General features: G+C 39.4%; 3 protein-coding genes across 3 annotated transcripts; 1 reads left to right on the forward strand and 2 right to left on the reverse strand.

The window, feature by feature from the left end:
- The first annotated feature begins 6525 nt into the window (after window positions 1-6525).
- LOC130746366 (uncharacterized) lies at window positions 6526-7255 on the forward strand. Its single transcript, XM_057598976.1, has 2 exons — window positions 6526-6734; window positions 6823-7255. The coding sequence occupies exons 1-2, from the start codon at window positions 6663-6665 to the stop codon at window positions 7147-7149; spliced, it is 399 nt and encodes a 132-aa protein (XP_057454959.1). The 5' UTR covers window positions 6526-6662; the 3' UTR covers window positions 7150-7255.
- A 403-nt stretch (window positions 7256-7658) lies between these two features.
- LOC130746367 (protein FAR-RED IMPAIRED RESPONSE 1-like) lies at window positions 7659-11612 on the reverse strand. Its single transcript, XM_057598977.1, has 5 exons — window positions 11498-11612; window positions 10214-11397; window positions 9840-10127; window positions 8899-9767; window positions 7659-8804 (listed from the first exon to the last, which is right to left on the reverse strand). The coding sequence occupies exons 2-3, from the start codon at window positions 11275-11277 to the stop codon at window positions 9965-9967; spliced, it is 1227 nt and encodes a 408-aa protein (XP_057454960.1). The 5' UTR covers window positions 11278-11397; window positions 11498-11612; the 3' UTR covers window positions 7659-8804; window positions 8899-9767; window positions 9840-9964.
- A 1938-nt stretch (window positions 11613-13550) lies between these two features.
- Window positions 13551-18136, reverse strand: LOC130746369 (uncharacterized). Its single transcript, XM_057598978.1, has 11 exons — window positions 17756-18136; window positions 17564-17644; window positions 17038-17133; window positions 16755-16838; window positions 16597-16666; window positions 16384-16466; window positions 15973-16052; window positions 15269-15367; window positions 15070-15166; window positions 14032-14121; window positions 13551-13927 (listed from the first exon to the last, which is right to left on the reverse strand). Exons 1-11 carry the CDS (start codon window positions 17996-17998, stop codon window positions 13889-13891), a joined length of 1062 nt encoding a protein of 353 aa, XP_057454961.1. The 5' UTR covers window positions 17999-18136; the 3' UTR covers window positions 13551-13888.
- Window positions 18137-18642: the final 506 nt, after the last annotated feature.

Raw genomic sequence — 18642 nt, forward strand, 5'->3', positions numbered from 1 at the left:
TATTAAGAAACACGTCTTGGGGATCACTTGCTTAAATAATAAGCAAAAATTGGGAAAGAAAATAAACTATTATGATAATAGGTTTCAAGGTGATTATTAATTTTTAATGATACATGACTCTTGGGGCTGGTTTAGTGTGACTTAAACTTCTCTCACATTTATCATCTAAGAAATGTGAGCAATGTCCATTTTGGAAAACTTTACTACATTTATATCATAATTTAAGTACTCTTCCATTCTCAAATGTGGTTATTGTTTTAGTTTTTCATATATTTTTTAAAATGATTGTTATTTTAGAAGGTCAAGACTATTTGTCACATCTTCTTTCATATATATCATCATTTAATTATTATTTTTTATGAAACTTTATAAAAAAAATCAGGTGAATACATTCATCTTTTTAACTTGCGAAATGAGCTGAAGCTCGTGAGTCAACATGGCTCAACCTAGCTCAGCAGTGGGCATGGGCGTATTTAAGGAGGGCTGGCAGAGATCACAACCCTTTCAAGAATTTTTGTTTCTTTATCAACTATATGAATTTTACATAGAATGTTTTATTGATTTTTAATTCAGCTCCACAAATATTTTGTATATTTACTATTATAATTATTAACCCCCCACATTTTGGGAGATTCTTAATTCGGTTCCCCAATTCGACATTGTCAGTTACTTCCGTAGAGGTGAACACATTGGTGTTGGGGGGTGCTTCGAGTCTCAATCTGTGGTGGCTCTGTTGCGACTCAATAGAATCTCTTCCTAGTTGAACTTGTTATCTCCTTTAGTTGCTGAATGAAGGCATTTCCCAATGGTTGGTGGTGGTTCGTTTCTGGGATTTTGTTTTTCTGGCTTGAAGCATGCGTTCGCGCTTGTGAGATTTGGTGGTTGAGTTTTGTTTGGTGTTTCATGGATTTTTTCAGGGTTTTTCAATCCTTAACATAATTTATATTTCGTGGTTGAGATTATTGTTCAATCTACGACGTAGATTGTGACTCCTTAATGTCGGTACCTTACAATATTTTTTAATATTGTGCCTTTATTTGTATATAACATTTTGCTATTAAAAATACTAAATAAATCTTAGTCAAATAGTTATTTAATCGGCTAAATACACTAGTCAAATAGTTATTTAATCCACCCCTCTCTAATCATGCGGCTTTATTATCATTATTTAAAGGAAAATATACCGGACCAACCTTGTCCATGTAACTTGTATGTTGACTTGTGTATTATTTATGATTTATATAAATTGTGTATAGTATATACCCTAAACCAAAGTCTCCCTCTTCTAATTGGACGCGTAATGCTAGGCCTGGCCAAGTTCAGAATGGAATACAAATTGTACATGTCGGTGTCCCCTCTTTTGATTTTAAATCCACCTCCACATATATACAACTGCAATAATATCCCAACTACTTGCGTGAAGAACACATTAATCAATTAATGGAATGTTTCGTTTCCCGTTCGAATTCTCCCCGAATCACGTTTACTTAAAAGCTAATAGTAGATTTCGCCTAATAGAGTATAGCTTATCTGGGCGTTGATGCAATAGTTTAACAAGTTTTACATTGATTAAAAATATTATAATGATAACTTTTATACATATAAAGTTCATTCTCACTTTTTGACCTGATGTCAAACTCATGAATTCTAATTTCTGATAACATAAGCGTTTATACAAGTATTTATAAGAGAGTTTAAACAATACAGAGAAATAGAGCAACAATCAAAGTGTTAAGAAAATAGTAATATTAACAATTTTTTTTTATTAAATGAAATTCACATAGGCCCATGTAGATTATGTGAATCTAATTTGCTTTGATTAGAGCCATATTTTAATTAGTGGAATTTGCGTAATAACAATGAATAAGTGAATAACGAGTGCAGTACGTGGCATGGTACGAATTATCCAGAGTTGTTTAGATTCATTGTTGTTAAGTGAATGAATCCAAAGATTGGTGTCATCTTCAAGATTTTGTATGGAGCTCTTCTGTAGCCAGATGATTAAGTATAAACTCCGCGTTTCCACCCATCATGTCTCACTCATTAATAAGCTCAACCCAATCCATATCTACTAGTATCTTCTATCTACTATCTAGTATAGTTGTTCCAAACAAATCTCTTTTTTTTTAAGAGGAAGTTCCAAACAGATCTCTGAAGTCTGAAACAATGTGTCTGAGGAACATTGTTTTCATTTTTTTGTCCTAAGTGGAACATAGTTTTTGCTGATAATAATCCTGCTATCCGTGTGGACCTAACCGTAGGCAGCTATTTTTTCTGTAAAAAAAATGTAGTGTTTTTTTTAGGGTTAAAAACTATAACCGTCCCTGAACTTTGAGCGAGATTTGAAAACCGTCCCTCGCCGGAAAATTATCTGAAAACCATCCTCAGACTTTCAAAAACAAATTGGACCCGTCCCTCCGACCACCATAGCTCCGGCGAGCTGCTTATGTGGCCTTCCACGTCAGTTAATGAGCCTATGTGTAATTTTTTTATTATTTAAAATTAAAAAAAAAATTAATTAGGAATTAATCTAATTAAAAATTCCTATTTAAAACTACTCATTTCCTATTCATTTAAAAAATTAAAATTTCGAAATTAAAAATTAAATCTTTTTTTATGATTTCTTCATCTTCTTCCTCAGCTCTCTCTCTCTCTCTCCCTCTTCCTTCTTCTTCCTTCTTCCTCACCACCATCCTAATCTCTCTTTTTCCCGGCCACCACCGTACCACCACACCACTTCTTCTTCTTCTTCTTCTTCTTCTTCTTCTTCTTCTTCTTCTTCTTCTTCTTCTTCTTGCTGCTCTCCTCACCCCCTTTTCATTCCCTTCCAGAAAAAAAACCCTAAATCCCATTTCATCTTCTGAATCAAACCTTAAATTCCTTCCCAAACAAATCGAACCCTAAATCCTTTCCCAAACGGCCAGATCTAAATGATTAAACTTTAATTTTCCATTTGCATGTTGATGTTGCTGTGTTAGTTTCTTCTTCTTCTCTTTTTTTTTCTGGTTTGCTTGATAGATCTGTGGGGTTGGGTTTGAGTTTCCTGGTGGTGGGGGTTGTTCGATGGGGGTGAGGGTGGTGGGAGTAAGGGTGGTCGGTTTATGCTCTGGTGGTGGGTATGGGTTTCTGGGTTGGTGAGGTTGGGGGTGGTGGGTGGGTGCGGTGGGTATGGGTTTCTGGGTAGGTGAGGTTGGGGGTGGTGGGTTTGTGCCGTGGTGAGGTTGAGGGTGCTGGGAGTGAGGGTGGTCGATTTTTGCTCTGGTGGTGGGTGGGTTTCTGGGTTGGTGAGGTTGGGGGTGATGGGTTTGTGCCGTGGTGGTGGGTGGGCGTGGTGGTGCGTGAGGTTGGGGGTGGTGGCGGTGGTTTCTTGTTCTCTTCCCTCTCCAACCCCACCCCAGAATCTGATGCAGTGTTTTCCTTCTCTGTTTTACTCTGTTTCAAGAGCAATGTTCAATGTAGAATGTTCAAAGATGGAACCTTGCAAGATTTCTGGGTTCAAAGGGGGTTTAGGGTTAATTTGGGGATTTATGGTTAATTTAGGATAATTGGGTTAAATAAAATAATTATGATTTTTTTTAATTTTAAATAATAAAAAAATTACACATAGGCTCATTAACTGACGTGGAAGGCCACATAAGCAGCTCGCCGGAGCTATGGTGGTCGGAGGGACGGGTCCAATTTGTTTTTGAAAGTCTGAGGATGGTTTTCAGATAATTTTCCGGCGAGGGACGGTTTTCAAATCTCGCTCAAAGTTCAGGGACGGTTATAGTTTTTAACCCTTTTTTTTAATAGATAAATATTAGTTGTTAGTAAATTAGTACAAATTATCTTTCCTCGTGGTTCGAACTTTGGCCCTTCACCTGCAATTACCCTTAGTGTGTTAGATATAATATTTTCTAAATTTTAATTAATATTAAAATATAAATTTACTAAAATGTTGATATTTAATTGTTAATTGACTGGAATACCCCCATCACCTTCTCTACCATCAACTTCACCTCTATCATCCACCACCAGTATCATGACCAAGCTCTAAGGGGAGTTGGGTTTGGGGCCCCCCCTATGGGGCTCCCCGCCCCACTTAAAGTGGGGAAATTACTGGAACGCCCCCCTTTAATAGAATACGGAAGAAACATTTCCGTATTCAATACGGAAGTCTTATATCCGTATTATATTAGTATGTAAACCGGCAAGGGTTTATTCAAACCCATTTCAAACTTCATTCCGTATTTTGCCAAGCTCTTCTCCCCTCTTCAACCTTCGATCTCTGTCGCTCCCCTTGCTTGAACCGTGTACTTGAAAGGTTCCATCATCTCCATCAAAGCTCTTCACAACCCCATTCTCAGAATTGAAACCTAGAGGTAAGGATTTTTGGATTTTCCCCATTTAACTTGAAATTATGTTAATCATTGAACCCTAGGGTAGTCGATTGTTGCTTGTGTAGAGGTATTGTTGGCTGAAATGTCTTGAATGTGGTTTGGGTTTAGGGCCGATAGCTCATTGTCGTTAATGGCGTTTCTGGGTAAATACGGATCACAGGTTTCCGTATTGAATATGGAAAATGGTTTTCCGTATTCAGTATGGAACATGGTTTTCCGTATTGAATACGGAAAAACGTTTTCCGTATTCATCTCAGAACCAAACCCAACACTTATAATTGATTCTGGGTTCAGAATCAATTATAGAAGGTTTCCAAAGCATTTGTGAGTAGTTTCTAGATGCCATAATTGATTATTAGGAAAATAAAAGTTGATCCAAGCATGCATAATCCACAGAAGATCCGATTATCATCTATGTACTTATAAAATTCTAGGAATTTTCCATTTGCTTGCATCATGTTTCTGTCTATGGCTGAAATGGTATATATAGTGAATGTTTGCTCTGAATATATAGTGAGAATGAAGAACAGAAAGAGGTCTCATGCTTCTAGTGAGGATGTCGGGGCTACTGAGGATAGACACCGGCGGTTACATGCTTCTAGCCGGCGCGGCGATCATGCTGCAACCTCTCAGGCGGTGGAGGCTTCAGCTCCAGTTGTTTCTCCGCCGTCTCCCATGATTGAGGTTCCTCTGGTTGATTATCCGCCGTCTCCCACGGTTGAGATACCTACAGTTGTTTCTCCGCCCTCTCCCATGGTTGAGTCATCAGGCGAGGAGTCCTCAGGCGAGGAGTCCTCAGGCGAGGAGTCTTCCGGCGAGGAGTCATCAGGCGAGGCCTCATCCGGCATGGGAGGATCTGACGAGGATAGTATTCCTCCGCCTACTGTTGATGCTGATGTCCTGCCGCCAGAGCAGGGGGAGCAGGGGGCACAGGGTGGCGAGGAGGACCTGATCCAGAGGTTGCCGCCGTTTCCGGGGGGGCCTGTTGAGCTATCGCTCCTCACCCATTATGCTGATCACAAGGCTCCCTGGGCGTGGCATGCACTCCTACGCACAGACGAGCGGTATGTGGACCGTCGACAGTTGAAGGTGGCCACAGCTGGGGGGAAGGTTTGGAACCTTGCTTGTGATGGTGATTCAGACAGTCACAGGCGGGTTCGAGAGTTGATTGAGCAGACGGGTCTTCATCAGCTACCATATTGCAGCTACCCGGTGACAGATGCAGGCCTTATTTTGGCCCTTGTGGAGCGATGGCATGAGGAGACTAGTAGCTTCCACATGCCGTTCGGGGAGATGACTATCACCTTGGACGACGTGTCGGCTCTTCTCCATCTCCCCATGGGGTCGAGGTTCTATACGCCTGGGAGGGGGGAGAGGGACGAGTGTGCAGCGCTCTATGCTCAGTTGATGGGAGGACCTGTTGGTATTTATGAGGCTGAGTTTGATACGAATAGGTCCCAGACTATTCGCTTTGGGGTCTTGCAGACCCGGTATGAGGTTGCGTTGGCGGGTATGTCTTAATTATTATTGTATTGTCTTTGTATCTATTATTATTGTATTGTTATAAACTATTAACTTAATTCACTTCATTGTAGAGCACCGATATGAGGACGCTGCACGGATTTGGCTGGTGAACCAGCTAGGCGCCACGCTCTTTGCTAGCAAGAGCGGAGGCTACCATACGACCGTCTACTGGATAGGGATGTTGGAGGATCTTGGTCGAGTGTGCGAGTACGCGTGGGGCGCGATTGCGCTCGCTACGCTATACGACCAGCTTAGTCGAGCGTCCAGGAGGGGGACGGCCCAGATGGGAGGTTTTAGCTCGCTCCTGCTAGGATGGGTCTACGAGTACCTTTCTGACCGCGTCATTATCCGTAGGGCGGATCCGGAGTACTCGCAGGACCAGCCTAGGGCGCGGCGGTGGGCTATGTCCCGGGTCGGGCATGCAGGCCTTGATGAGAGGCGAGTCATGCTCGATGAGCTGACGGTGGATGACGTTATATGGACCCCATTTGAGGACCATCGGGCTCATCGACCACGGGATCCGAGGGCCATGTATTCTGGCTACATCCGGTCGCCATTTGGCCGTCTTGTTCGACGGCATCTACCAGAGAGGGTTCTACGCCAGTTTGGCTTCATAAGGATGTCCCTCGACACCCCTCTGAGATCCAGACGTCTGGGTCCCTTGCTGAGACCGCAGATGCTGCCTTTGCTGAGTTTGCGCCGCACCTCCGCCCTCAGGGGATCCCCGCTACATATCCGGGAGAAGCTGTGGAGGATTACATGAGGTGGTACAGCGCTGTGTCCCATCGGTTCATCATCCCTGATGATAGGAGGGAGGAGTTCAGTGCAGTGGTAAGTTTGAATTTTATTTTCCATTCAATTGTGATTTTTTGTTCATGATATTTTATTTGTATCTAATGTATCTACATTATTTTTGCAGACTGTTATGCGTCGGGCCGTGGACTTGTTGGAGCAGTCACTCGAGGTGCCAGATGCTCCTGCAGAGGGCACGCATTCCCGATCCCTCACTGAGAGGGCGCTGGATCTTATTAGATCCAATGCCTTCATTGGTACCCAGGGGGTAGCCTTTGCTGCTGTCCGAGGAGCTAGAGCTGCAGGAGGCAGAGGTCGTGGAGACAGAGCGCGTGGAGGCAGAGCCCGTGGAGAGGGTGCTCCTGCAGAGGGTGCGCGTGGAGGCAGAGGCCGTGGAGGCAGAGCCCGTGGACCTAGAGGTCGTAGAGGGGCCGGTAGGGGTCGGGGCGAGTGATTGACTGTATATTTGTATATTTTTTTTGTATTTTTATATTATGACATGTGACTCTTTGTATTAGGACTCTCTTTATATTAATCATGCTTTCTATTTTCACTCATTATATGCCGACTCTTGTATTGAAAAAAACCCGTATAACTACACCGTAAATAATCAAAGGCAGGATAAGTAACATAAATAATTCATGGCAAACAGTTTAAAGGGTACACGAAATTATTCAGAAGCAACACGAAAACAAAATTAATCCTCAGTGATATCGATGAAGTCGTGGGGTCCGCTATCCTGTGGAAATACTTTGACTATGTTGGGCAACGTTATATTCAGATAACGAACAGATTTACTCGGTGCAAACACAGCAACCTGCAAGTAAATTGCAAATTTAAAAGATTAATGCGTACTTGTTCAAAGGAAGCAAGATTAATGTTTAAGGTAATAGACCTTTTGGAGAACAAGAACAGATCCAACAGTTATGATATTCCTAAATTCCCCGTCAGTGAAGGCCTTGCGATGGACGCTAGCGTCAACGGTGCCCGTAGGGTCCTAAATCAATGCAATCGTGAGAGAAAATGAGACAACAAATTGACGGTTAAAGAAGCTGGACAAAAGCGAGCAAATACCTTGAGGGTAACTTTGGCATCTCCGAAACCATTGGGAGTGCATGATTTAATAACAGCAACAACACTCTCTACTCTCTCAACATTCGTTGTGATTGTGCCCAGCGGAGTGGCAGATTCCACCAATTGCAGGGCTGTAAGCCAAGCATTTGAATTGAAATCAGGATCGGTTTCGGTTGATCTGTCTTCGAGCGCACGCCTCACAAATTCTTGGGTCGGAATGAGTAGTGTGTTAGGGTTGGATCTACGCCCATACATGGCAGCCTGGACGGCGCCAGCTGGCCCATGAATGAGAGGACGAGAGCTGCTAGAAGTGCTGCCTTGACGTTTGCAACGGCGGACTAATGCATCCCAGTCTTGTTCCATTGTTTTTTTTTATCTTCGAAAGCAAGACATGAAGAAAAGGATGAAGAAGAATAAAGAACCCAGAGAGATTTATAGCAGAATGGTCAAAAGATTTATGGTGTTTGGTGGATAATACAAGTGTGGTTGGGGTTGGTTGGTGGTAGATAGAAATGTCAGGTTTCAAGTTCGTCATTTAGTGGATGAAAATGACAAGACTCTGATGATGGGGTGGTTGGAAATGACAGGACTCTGATGATGGGGTGGTTGGAAATGACAGGACTCTGATGATGGGGTGGATGAAAATGACAGAACTCTGATGACAGAGTGGTTGTCTATGTTAATTATCCCTGATGCTGATTCAAAATAATAAGGCCCATCAATATAACAATGACCATCAAATTAATATTATTAAAAGCAACAAATGAACGTCATAAAGGCAAGGCCCATCAGATTAATATTACAGAGCGTTTACAAATGAATATCACACAAAAGTGTGGTGTCAATCTGAGGTGATGTCTACATAGCTTTGGTGAATAAGAAGAACACCAAAAGTAACAAGCCAAGCTTCGTATTCTGATGTGAATCTTCCTAAACGTGTACCATATGGGGCGCACCAGCTTACTGATGTAGGATCAACATACCGTTCCCACTGGAGAGCAATTGGCGGCATAGAATGTCCAGAGTTAGATGGAGCTACATTATAGAGAATAACAATAAAATTAGATAACTTGCAAATACAACAAATCAATTCACCAATTGGATATTAGTGTACTCAATCAAAAAATACCTGTACAAAGTGATTAATCACATGACCAACAGCTATAACAGGATGTACATCCGGTGGACCTTCTCCTCTTAGTGGAAGGTATGACCAACAACCCGTAGAGGAGATGGATATGAAAACCACTTGGAACCTGGTTGCTACAAGGTATCCCATCTCTGGCAGTTGCATCCATTTATCCTCGGAAGCCGGATCACCAGGAGGAAGAGTGAGTCGGGAATGTAAGGCATTAACCACATGTCTGGACCACATTTCATCATACAACCCTCTGTGTCGTTCAAGTTCTTCTATCAACACTGCCCTAACCCATGACCAACTTTCCTCACCTGATGGTAGTCCGAGTAATGCAGCAACGGCTCTATAGCCACAGTTACCATCATCTTCAACATTCTGAACTGTTTGTATATATGGGTGGAAAAAGGCTGGAAAATGACCCATGAAATAGCTTGTATCAGACTTCTTCACACGCTTCTTCTTCTTTGGTGGTTGTGAAACCTTCTTTGCCTCTCTGATCTCCCTATCAACATGTTCAAAACCTGAAAGATCACGAGTCAAGGATCCTATTGCTTTATTCTTAGGTGGTATTTTCTCATTCGCCTTAAGAGTGCGCTTGGACCTTATCTTAACCGCAGGAGTACAAAGTGAACTGCTTTCAGGACAATAGATCGCTTGAAGCTTCCTCCTTACCATACTCTGCCCTCCAGTATCCAAAGAACTGAAATAATGTGTCAATGCCTCAACTTCTGGTTGCATATCTCCATGGTTCATGCCGCAAATATGGTTGCTGGTAGTATCTGCAACAGGTTCAGGTACATGCTCCCAACTCAGTCTCTTCCAGAATGGATGAATTGACTCATATGGAATTCTTTCATAACCTGCAAGTTCACAAAAGTGTCACTTTCAATAACAAATAGAATTAATTAACAAGAGAGTGGTTGACCGGTGACCTGCAAGTTCACAACCGCAAGGTAGTCCATGAGTCTCTCTCAACAAGCAATCGCATCCGCCGTAGGACTTCATTCTTATATGTTCATCGTCAATGAGCTGCAGGCATTTGTTTGACACAAATCCTCTAATATTTGTGTAAAATGGGAACATGAATACTGCGCTCAAACGATGCTAATATTTCAGTATGTCGATTACATGTCAAACTATGCGACGCATCCCATGAAGTGGCCAGGTCACCCTTGCAATCCCGTAACATCTTCTTCAAACTGGCATGTGCACCCTCAGCCCTGCAAACAACAAATATATATCTTATTAACAACAATCTATCAAATGAACAAACAACGCATAAATTAAGCTCATGTAATTTTTTTACCTGTTACTTGTTGTTGTTCCAAAGTGCATCACATGATTTGTCCATGCCTTGGCGAATTTCTCCTTGTGAACCAACCATGTAGTAGAACAATAGGAGGTAAAGTTGCTGTATTTTGCCTTGCACATATTAAACAATTGCATCCATTTCACTTCAAATTCTTCAACTGTTGCAGCATCCACCACCTCTGCCCACTTCATCATAACCAACTCAGCAAAATCATCTGTGCCAACATAGAGTTTGCACTTTGCCAAAACACACTTGTTGATGTGCCACAAGCATAATAAATGTGTAGTGTTAGGAAGGCTTTGCTTAGCAGCACTCAATAAGGCAAGATCCCTGTCAGTAACAATCACCTTAGGCAACATGGCTTGATCAGCTAATAGAGACTTCATACACTCCAGTGCCCAAACGTAGTCATCTGTGCCCTCATTAACAATGTAGCAAAAGGCTATGGAGTATGTCTTATCTGTGGAAGTCAGTCCAACAATCTCAAGCAAGGGAATTGCATATTTGTTTGTCTTGTATGTGCAATCCATAATCACTACATATGGAAATGTGTTGAACAGTTTGATAGCATTTGGATGAGCCCAAAATACATCCCTAATGACTTCCGATCCAGGCTCATGTCTTTCAAAGTGGACATACTTGTCACCGTCCAACTTCTTCAACAAGTGTTGCATTTCTGTCAATCCCCCGCGGAGGGATTTTCTTAACCTCTTGCAAACACCATAAATCTGAGATATGGTAGTCAAGTTTGAAGGATTGTTTTCCTTCAAAGTCAACAACATCTTTCTCGGTGGAACCCAACTCCTTGTCATTTTTCCCACTTGCTCCTTCTCTCCGGGTTTTAGACGACCAACAAAATTGTGCCCAAGTAGTGACCTAGCTGGTTCATGGTTGTGTATACCTTCCATCACCTTTAGCCGCCAATCTCTATCTATGCCATTTTTCCTAGGTCGTCCTTTTAGTCTAAAAGGACAACCTGTCTTTTGTGATCTCGTCCCTTCAACAAGGTCAGGGTCTCTATAAGGAACATATTTACCATGCTTCTCGCACCCCAACATGACATAAGCTTTTCTGCTTCCATTCTCACCATAATCTGACTTTGTGATCAACGTAACATATCCATTTTCAATCGCAATTCCATGAACCCAATTGATAAGATCATCACGGGTAGGGAAAATCTGTTATAATAATAAGAATTGATTACAAGGGTGATCAAGACATAATAAGAATTGATATATTACACTCTCAAAACAATGCAAAAATATGTTCAAAGAATACCTGATCAGTTGCAAATAAATGCGAGACATCTATACTTATACACGGGGGCACAAATGCTGGTGGTGGCACCTCTGTAGTGGCCTCTTCAGGTTGACCATTGTGAAATCCAGCTTCAATCAATTGTGACTCACCAAAGAAAAATGAATCTGTCATCCCTGGAAGAGAATACGGAAAGTTACATTCCATACTCAATACGAAAATATACTTTCCATACCGAATACGGATTGTTACTTTCCATACTGAATACGGAAAGTACCTTTCCATATTCAATACGGAAAATAACAATCCGTATTATATCACGACTCAGAATTCAAAAACCCATCCTTCTAACTACTTAAACTACTTAATCTAACTACTTAAACTACTTAATCTAACTACTTCCACTACTTAATCCTACAAAATAACAACAAATAAACACATAGACTTACCTCTACTACAACACTTGTTGTAGTGGTGGAGAGCTTGGGAAATGAAGGAGTGGATGGTGGTGGAGAGCTTGGGAATGAAAGTGAGGTAGGAGAGGGTGAGAGAGAGGGTGGTCTGGAGGCATTGAGGAGGTTCAGGGGGGCTGGTGAGGGGTTGGTGAAGGTTGGTGAGGGAGGAGTAATGGTGGAAAAAGGGGGAATCCTGTCAGAGTTAAATACGGAAAATACCTTTCCGTAGTCATCAAAATATAATACGGAAAGTACCTTTCCGTATTCAGTTAAATTGAATACGGAAAGTACCTTTCCGTAGGGCACTTTTGGGTTTAAAAAAAAAGGGTGGGGCGCGCAGCCCCATAGGGGAGGCCCCAAACCCAACTCCCAGCTCTAAGCCTCCAACCCACACAATGCTACAGTGACTTCTCCTCTGTCACTGACTATCCTCACCACCTTCACTTGTCGTTCCTTTTTTACCTCAGCATGAAACTCCACAAGAAGATTGAAGTGGGTAAAAGTCCGAACTTTGCTTATGCACATGTTCAAGAAAAATAAAGGAAAAACTTGAAGACGGGGCTAGAATTGTAACTTTGTTGGGTATGCTGAAGAAACTGTGAAATCCAAAAAACCCGAAAGGTAATCACTAATGGAGATGTTTATTTTGATGAAAATAGTATAGGAAGAAGGGATTGTTCTGAAAAGGAAAAGTTGTAGCTCCTACCAGCAACTTTTTCCCAGTCGTTTGCAGATATAAATTTGTTTGAGAAATTGTGGCAGTCCTCCCAAAAACTGATTTTCCAAGGTTCAGACCTGTATTCTCATACTAATGAAGATATAATTTGTCTACCACTAGACATACATTGTTGGTTATTACTCGTCTTAGTGACTATAAATGAATAAATGTAGCTAGATGATAAAGATAATGAGCCACTGGCACTAAAGCACCACTTTGTATATCCACAAGAAAAAACACATCTTGAAAAAGCACATCTTCCTGCTTATTGTAATATCATATCATGAGACATTGATCTGATTATAGGACGAAGATGTTACTTATTATGTCTTAGTTGTTGCTTAAGAAGCAACTAATGATTATCATTATATTAAATTAATGAATGAAGAAATTTAAGCAATTGATAAAAATAATACATGTCAATTAGCTATTCTTCCGTAAGGAAAGAAGCCTATAGGAGTTGAGGGGGTCTACAAGACAGTGTTAAACAAATGGATATACCAAATGTAAAATTTGATATAGGATATAATGTGAAAGGAAGAGTGAGAAAGAAAAATTATCTTATTTTGTTAATTATCTTACTATATCAAATATCATTCCAGATAAGTTTTGTGAATTGTTTAACTATTATATTCTAGAGGGAGAAATGATTAATAAAAAAGCTTTCTTAGCCAGACTATCGAGAACTGGCCATGCTTAGCCTATAATTTCCCTAGCTAAAAGGTCAAGGGCGGTGCCCGCCCCATTGTTGACTCTAGTTGAAAACAGCCTTGATAGAGTTTGTCAAGTCAGTGGAGGAATTTTAGCACCTTTGATAATTAACGATCCAATACTCAAGGCTCTCATGTAGAATTATAAACCCTTTTTTCTTTTTGGTCAATAAGGAGTTAAACACTCTAGGTAAGAGACACATAACGCCTGCATAATCTAATGAGTTCCATAGCCTCAGCACATCAATGTTCAAGAAATGCAACCTAAAACATAGATAATATAGAGAACTGACATTGTAGATGCATACTATCTTTCCCTATCCACCTATGAATATGAAGTCAAAATTGATCACTGGTATACAGAGATGATGGGTCTTCAGCCCCGAAATAAAAGTTGAGAAATAAATACATAGCATTACGTAAAAACAAGTTGAAAGATTCCAACGATTTCAAGATAACCCACCCTCTTCACCAGGTAAAACCTATTCCAGCAAAAATGACTTCCAAAATGCAATGTTCCCAAACAAGGTCATAGGAAAAACCTCCTCCTGCTGGTGTCCATTTCCGGCTAAAGGAGAAAAATAAAGGACAGTTAGCAACAATACAGGAGAAATGCTTTACAAAGTCAGCAAAGTATCGAAACAATATAGGACTGGTTAACATGTAAAATACCTTGTGAACCCACTCATATTCTCCACCTTTAGTGTCAAATGTTCCATGCTGCAGGCTAATCAACTTCAATGTGAAACGAGGACCACATTCCTGCAAATTTAAAGGGAATTTTATTGCAGATGCAAGTTTTACCAAAAGTGAACAAATACAACTAATATAAAACTTGAACGAATCAGTTAGAAGAATAAAAAACCTTGTCAACAATAGAAACAATTGATCATAGTGAAGGTAAATGTAAAACAAATGCAAATTGAGAGCAGATCCATCTTTAATGAAAGCATCCCTATTTTCTCATGCAGGAAACATTTCGAGACTGTTTTTTTAATAGTTCCAGTTGAGAAATAATAACATTTGGATGTTAAAATCAATTTTTTTAATAGCTTTTTCCGCTGGAAAAATTACTTGACAAGACTTGACTTACGTTAAACAGAAGAAGAATTCAATCTAAGTGTGAGACCCACATGATATATCTATTATTAGTTTATTACGCCTCAAAAGTAATTCTATCTTACTATCCTAAGTCCAAACAACTATCATTTTTTTAAACTTCTACTGTTTTAAATATCATTTCCAAACACAAATTCATTTTCTTAAACTTAATTCTAGCAAACTTAATTATACTAGACTTAAGTTAAAACAAACAGCCCCTTAATTCCATGTTCATATTTTTAGTTAACTCACTAGATATGAGTAATGAATATTTAATAACAAATTTCTCATGTAAAAAACTATTACTTAATCTTCACAAAACCTCTCTTCAATATCACCATCGGATAAATATTACCCTAAATCACGGAAGACAATTATCTGAACCATCAGGTCAGGTCTATTATCTATTAACTAGTATGAGACACTACTCGGGTACCATTCTCCTATTAAATCTTATATTCAGGAACGCAAGAAAAAGCAATAAAGAAATGTGGAAAGCATAAAAACTAAAAAGCAACTAAAATATGATACAAGAATTACATTCAGTAGTAACAGCCATTAAGTTTTGAAATGGTTATAAGAAAAGCTAATAAAAGAGCTGAAACCAACCTGAAGACGGACATTAGTTTCCTGCTCAGGAACTTTCTTACTCTTCCCATCCTTGTCCTTTTCAGTCTTTTTAACTTCTTTGGTTTCAAAAATGTACCTTATGTACATGGTTGAACATAATATAATATAAGGAAACGAAAATCACTAATACTAAGAAACAAATGACAACACAATACCATGTAAGACTATGGATACATACCGATGGTGCCGGAAGAATATGAAGTCTCTCTGGTTGTGGAAGGTGACAACACGCCGACCTTTAAATTCAGGATCTTGTGGGAAAAGTGACTGTATCAATCTATTAGAAAAGAAACCAATAAATAAGGAGCGCTAAGTGATAGGCTTATTATACAAACCCCCTCATTACATAGAAACACTAGGAACCAAAAGAGATATTTGACAATGAAAAGCAATGTTAGCAAATTAGGAAATAGCCTTAAGATTCATTTTTATCTCTTTTTATAATAACTTATATAAAAAGTAGGCTTAAATATGTTTTGGGTCCCACTAAAATAGGGGTACTTCGGTTAAGGCCCCTGCGAATATTTTTTTTGGGAATGCACCCCTATTTTGAAAAATATTTAATTATATTTTATTAATAAAAAATGTAATGGGACTTAGGTTTTAGTCCTTCTGTTAGCCACGTCATCAGTTTTTGACGGACATTGACGGCAGGGGCTTAAACCTCCCAATTATTTTCAAAATAAGGGTGTATTCCAAAAAAAACATTTAAGAGGGGCCAAAAACATATTTAAGCCTAAAAAGTAATAATTGGCATGCAGTACAAGACTATTTCAAACAGACCTAGCATCTGCATATGACAAAATGTTCAGATAAAACATTATAAGTAACACCATAAATGTTTAACAACAAATGGAACACAGAACAATAGAAAAAGGTTACCTTCCAATTCGGTGCCCTAGACGTGTTGTGAAGTTATTCATCACAAGCTCAGGCAAGTGACTGGTTGGTTTTCCATGATTCTGCAAAGGGACACAAAATGCATGCAACAAAAAAATCAAATCTTTTCTTTTCATTAACACAGAACACCTGTTTGTGTCTGCTTAAAATAAAAGTGATGATAAGTTTGTATGAAAAAGTGATTTCGTTTTGAGAGATTTTTTTAAAAGCAGAAGTTATTTTAAGTGGTTTTCCAATGGTGTGCACCACTTGACTCAAAATAAGTGCAATTATTTTGCTTTTCTCCTGCAAATTATGCAGATTACTCCAAACCAACATCAACAGAAAACCTGATATACTTCTATATTATTACTTTTATCATAATAAACTAATTATTAATATAAAACATCAAACCTTAATATCCTTGCGTAAAACAAGCTTTGAGAGTTTGAAATGAGCAGTAGGTCCATCAGGTAAGCCAATGACTAAGAGTGCATCTGCAATTCATAAGGGAAAATAATTAAAAACTTATATGGAAGTCATGCCTGAAATAGTAAAATCTAAAGCCAAAGGCATGAAAATATCTGAAAAAATCTACATAGGATTTTCATGGAAGACTCCACCAACCTGGTTCCCTGCGATTGGTGTGAACAACTAGAAGAGAAGTGAAGTCCTTTTTCTTTGCATATTCTACAATCTGCAGCCCAAGATGCAAATTAGAAAGAAAAGTTCAAGCAAATTAAACTGCATGCTTTTCACTCACATGGCGAAAGGACACCCATTACCTTTTTTAAATCATAGGTTCCTCTCTTCAAATATTGTGAATTTGGTATAACCGTAAGCAGTTCTGATATAAAAGCAGGTCCCCTCTGATCAAGTCATGTTTCAATCAAAAGATGGAAACATTTTAGTATAATAAAGAAGACACAATTTCCTGACTCAATTCTACTCCTAAGAGTGCCAAAAAAAATTGCAGAAAGCAAACTAACTAGGAAAGGGTCTGTGCTTCAAATGTGCTTAAGACAAACTTGAGATTACAAACAATGGCATGCCATATAGGAAACATACTGTAGAGTTGAAGCGGCAAGTGGTGATTAATATCTTGGGAGTTTGTTTTTTATTCAAAACTGAACTGAATTCATCAGCATCATTTCCAGCAAACAACTGTAAACAAAAAGACTTCATTAGTCAATCAATATCAGTAATAGAAAAAATCAATTAGAAGCAACACTGCCAGCGAATTAAAAGTACTAAACAGAAGTCCCTCATTAAGAACTAGTAATCCACACACACAAATAACATTCATTTTGTTAGCAAATTCCATAGTTTGTACACATTCCCCTTCTTTGCCATTAGATTATTAGCACATTGATTGGTATAAATGTAGAACTAGCCTCATATGTGATTCCATCGGATGCATAGTTTTTCTTAATATACAACCTTAAACTAAGGATGTTAATCATTGCACCGGTAACTAACTCATATTCTGCAATCACAATTCAGAACATTGAAATACAATCTTAACCAACAACAGAAACCTAGTACTATTTTCCAACAATATTTAGTGCATAATTAAAGTTGAAAAACAATAAACCTCTTCGTCATCAGGCTTGCAAATGGTCTCATCCAATTCCCTAGTGTTCTCAATGGTACGAGGGACCTTCTTCTCCGGCGGCTGCAACAATCAACAACACAATAAAACACAAAATCAATCACAAATCACCAAACGAAACAACAAGGAACCATTCAAAATTATTCAGATTACGATAAGGAGAATGAGATTAACCTCCTCACCGAGCTCGAGAGCTCGCTTGACATCAGCATCTCGAGCCTGAGCCTTAGCGCGCTTGTCGAGCTTCTTCTGGCGCTTGAGCTTGGCGTGCAACTCCGATCTCTTCTCCTTGTTCTTGATCATGGAAGGAAGCACCTGGTCCTTCTGCTTTGGTTCCTTTGATTTGGTTCTCTTTCTCGAACCTTCATCCCCGTCGTCCATGATTGAATCATCGTTCTTCTTCCTCTTTCCCCCCATTGGAGCGAGATTAGGGTTTTTCGAATCAGGAGAAAAGGGTTGAAGAAGAATGGCGGTTCGGCTGAGTAGGGCTTTTGGAAGCGGAACCTCTCCCGGAATTAAACCCTACACAGCCTTCAGCACCAAGCTTTGTGAATGTTGGATAAATCCAACGGTTCATATTTGTATAACTCTTAAATTATAAAAAAAATTAGGATTTAAGCTAATTTGTGTTTGGTTACCCTAATTAAAATTACTGTCTTTTATTTTATCTCTCATTTATTATAATATTAAAGTAGTTTTTTTTGTATAGACATCTGGTACTCGATCACCCTTTGGATCAAGGACATAAGCAAGTAGGGGAGTATGAGGGCAAGTGCCCTCACTTGAATTTGGAAAAATACATTAGAAAAAAAATTGAGTAGTAAAATTATGTGGTTTTTTATGACTCTTTTGATAAAAAATTCTCTCACTAAATTTGAGTAATAAAAGTATGGTTTTTGATCATCCATTTTATAAAAATTGTACTCACTTATGTCCCACGTTGCTTAAAGGTGAAACATTTGTCCAAAAATTGGGTATTTTTTTATTTAGTGTTTCTTGAATCTTGAGTGATGTCCATCAGATATTACACCATTCTTTCATTCTCATTTCTTTTGTCGAAT

This window comes from Lotus japonicus, chromosome 3 (assembly GCF_012489685.1).
Source record: "Lotus japonicus ecotype B-129 chromosome 3, LjGifu_v1.2".
Classification (NCBI taxonomy): domain Eukaryota; kingdom Viridiplantae; phylum Streptophyta; class Magnoliopsida; order Fabales; family Fabaceae; genus Lotus; species Lotus japonicus.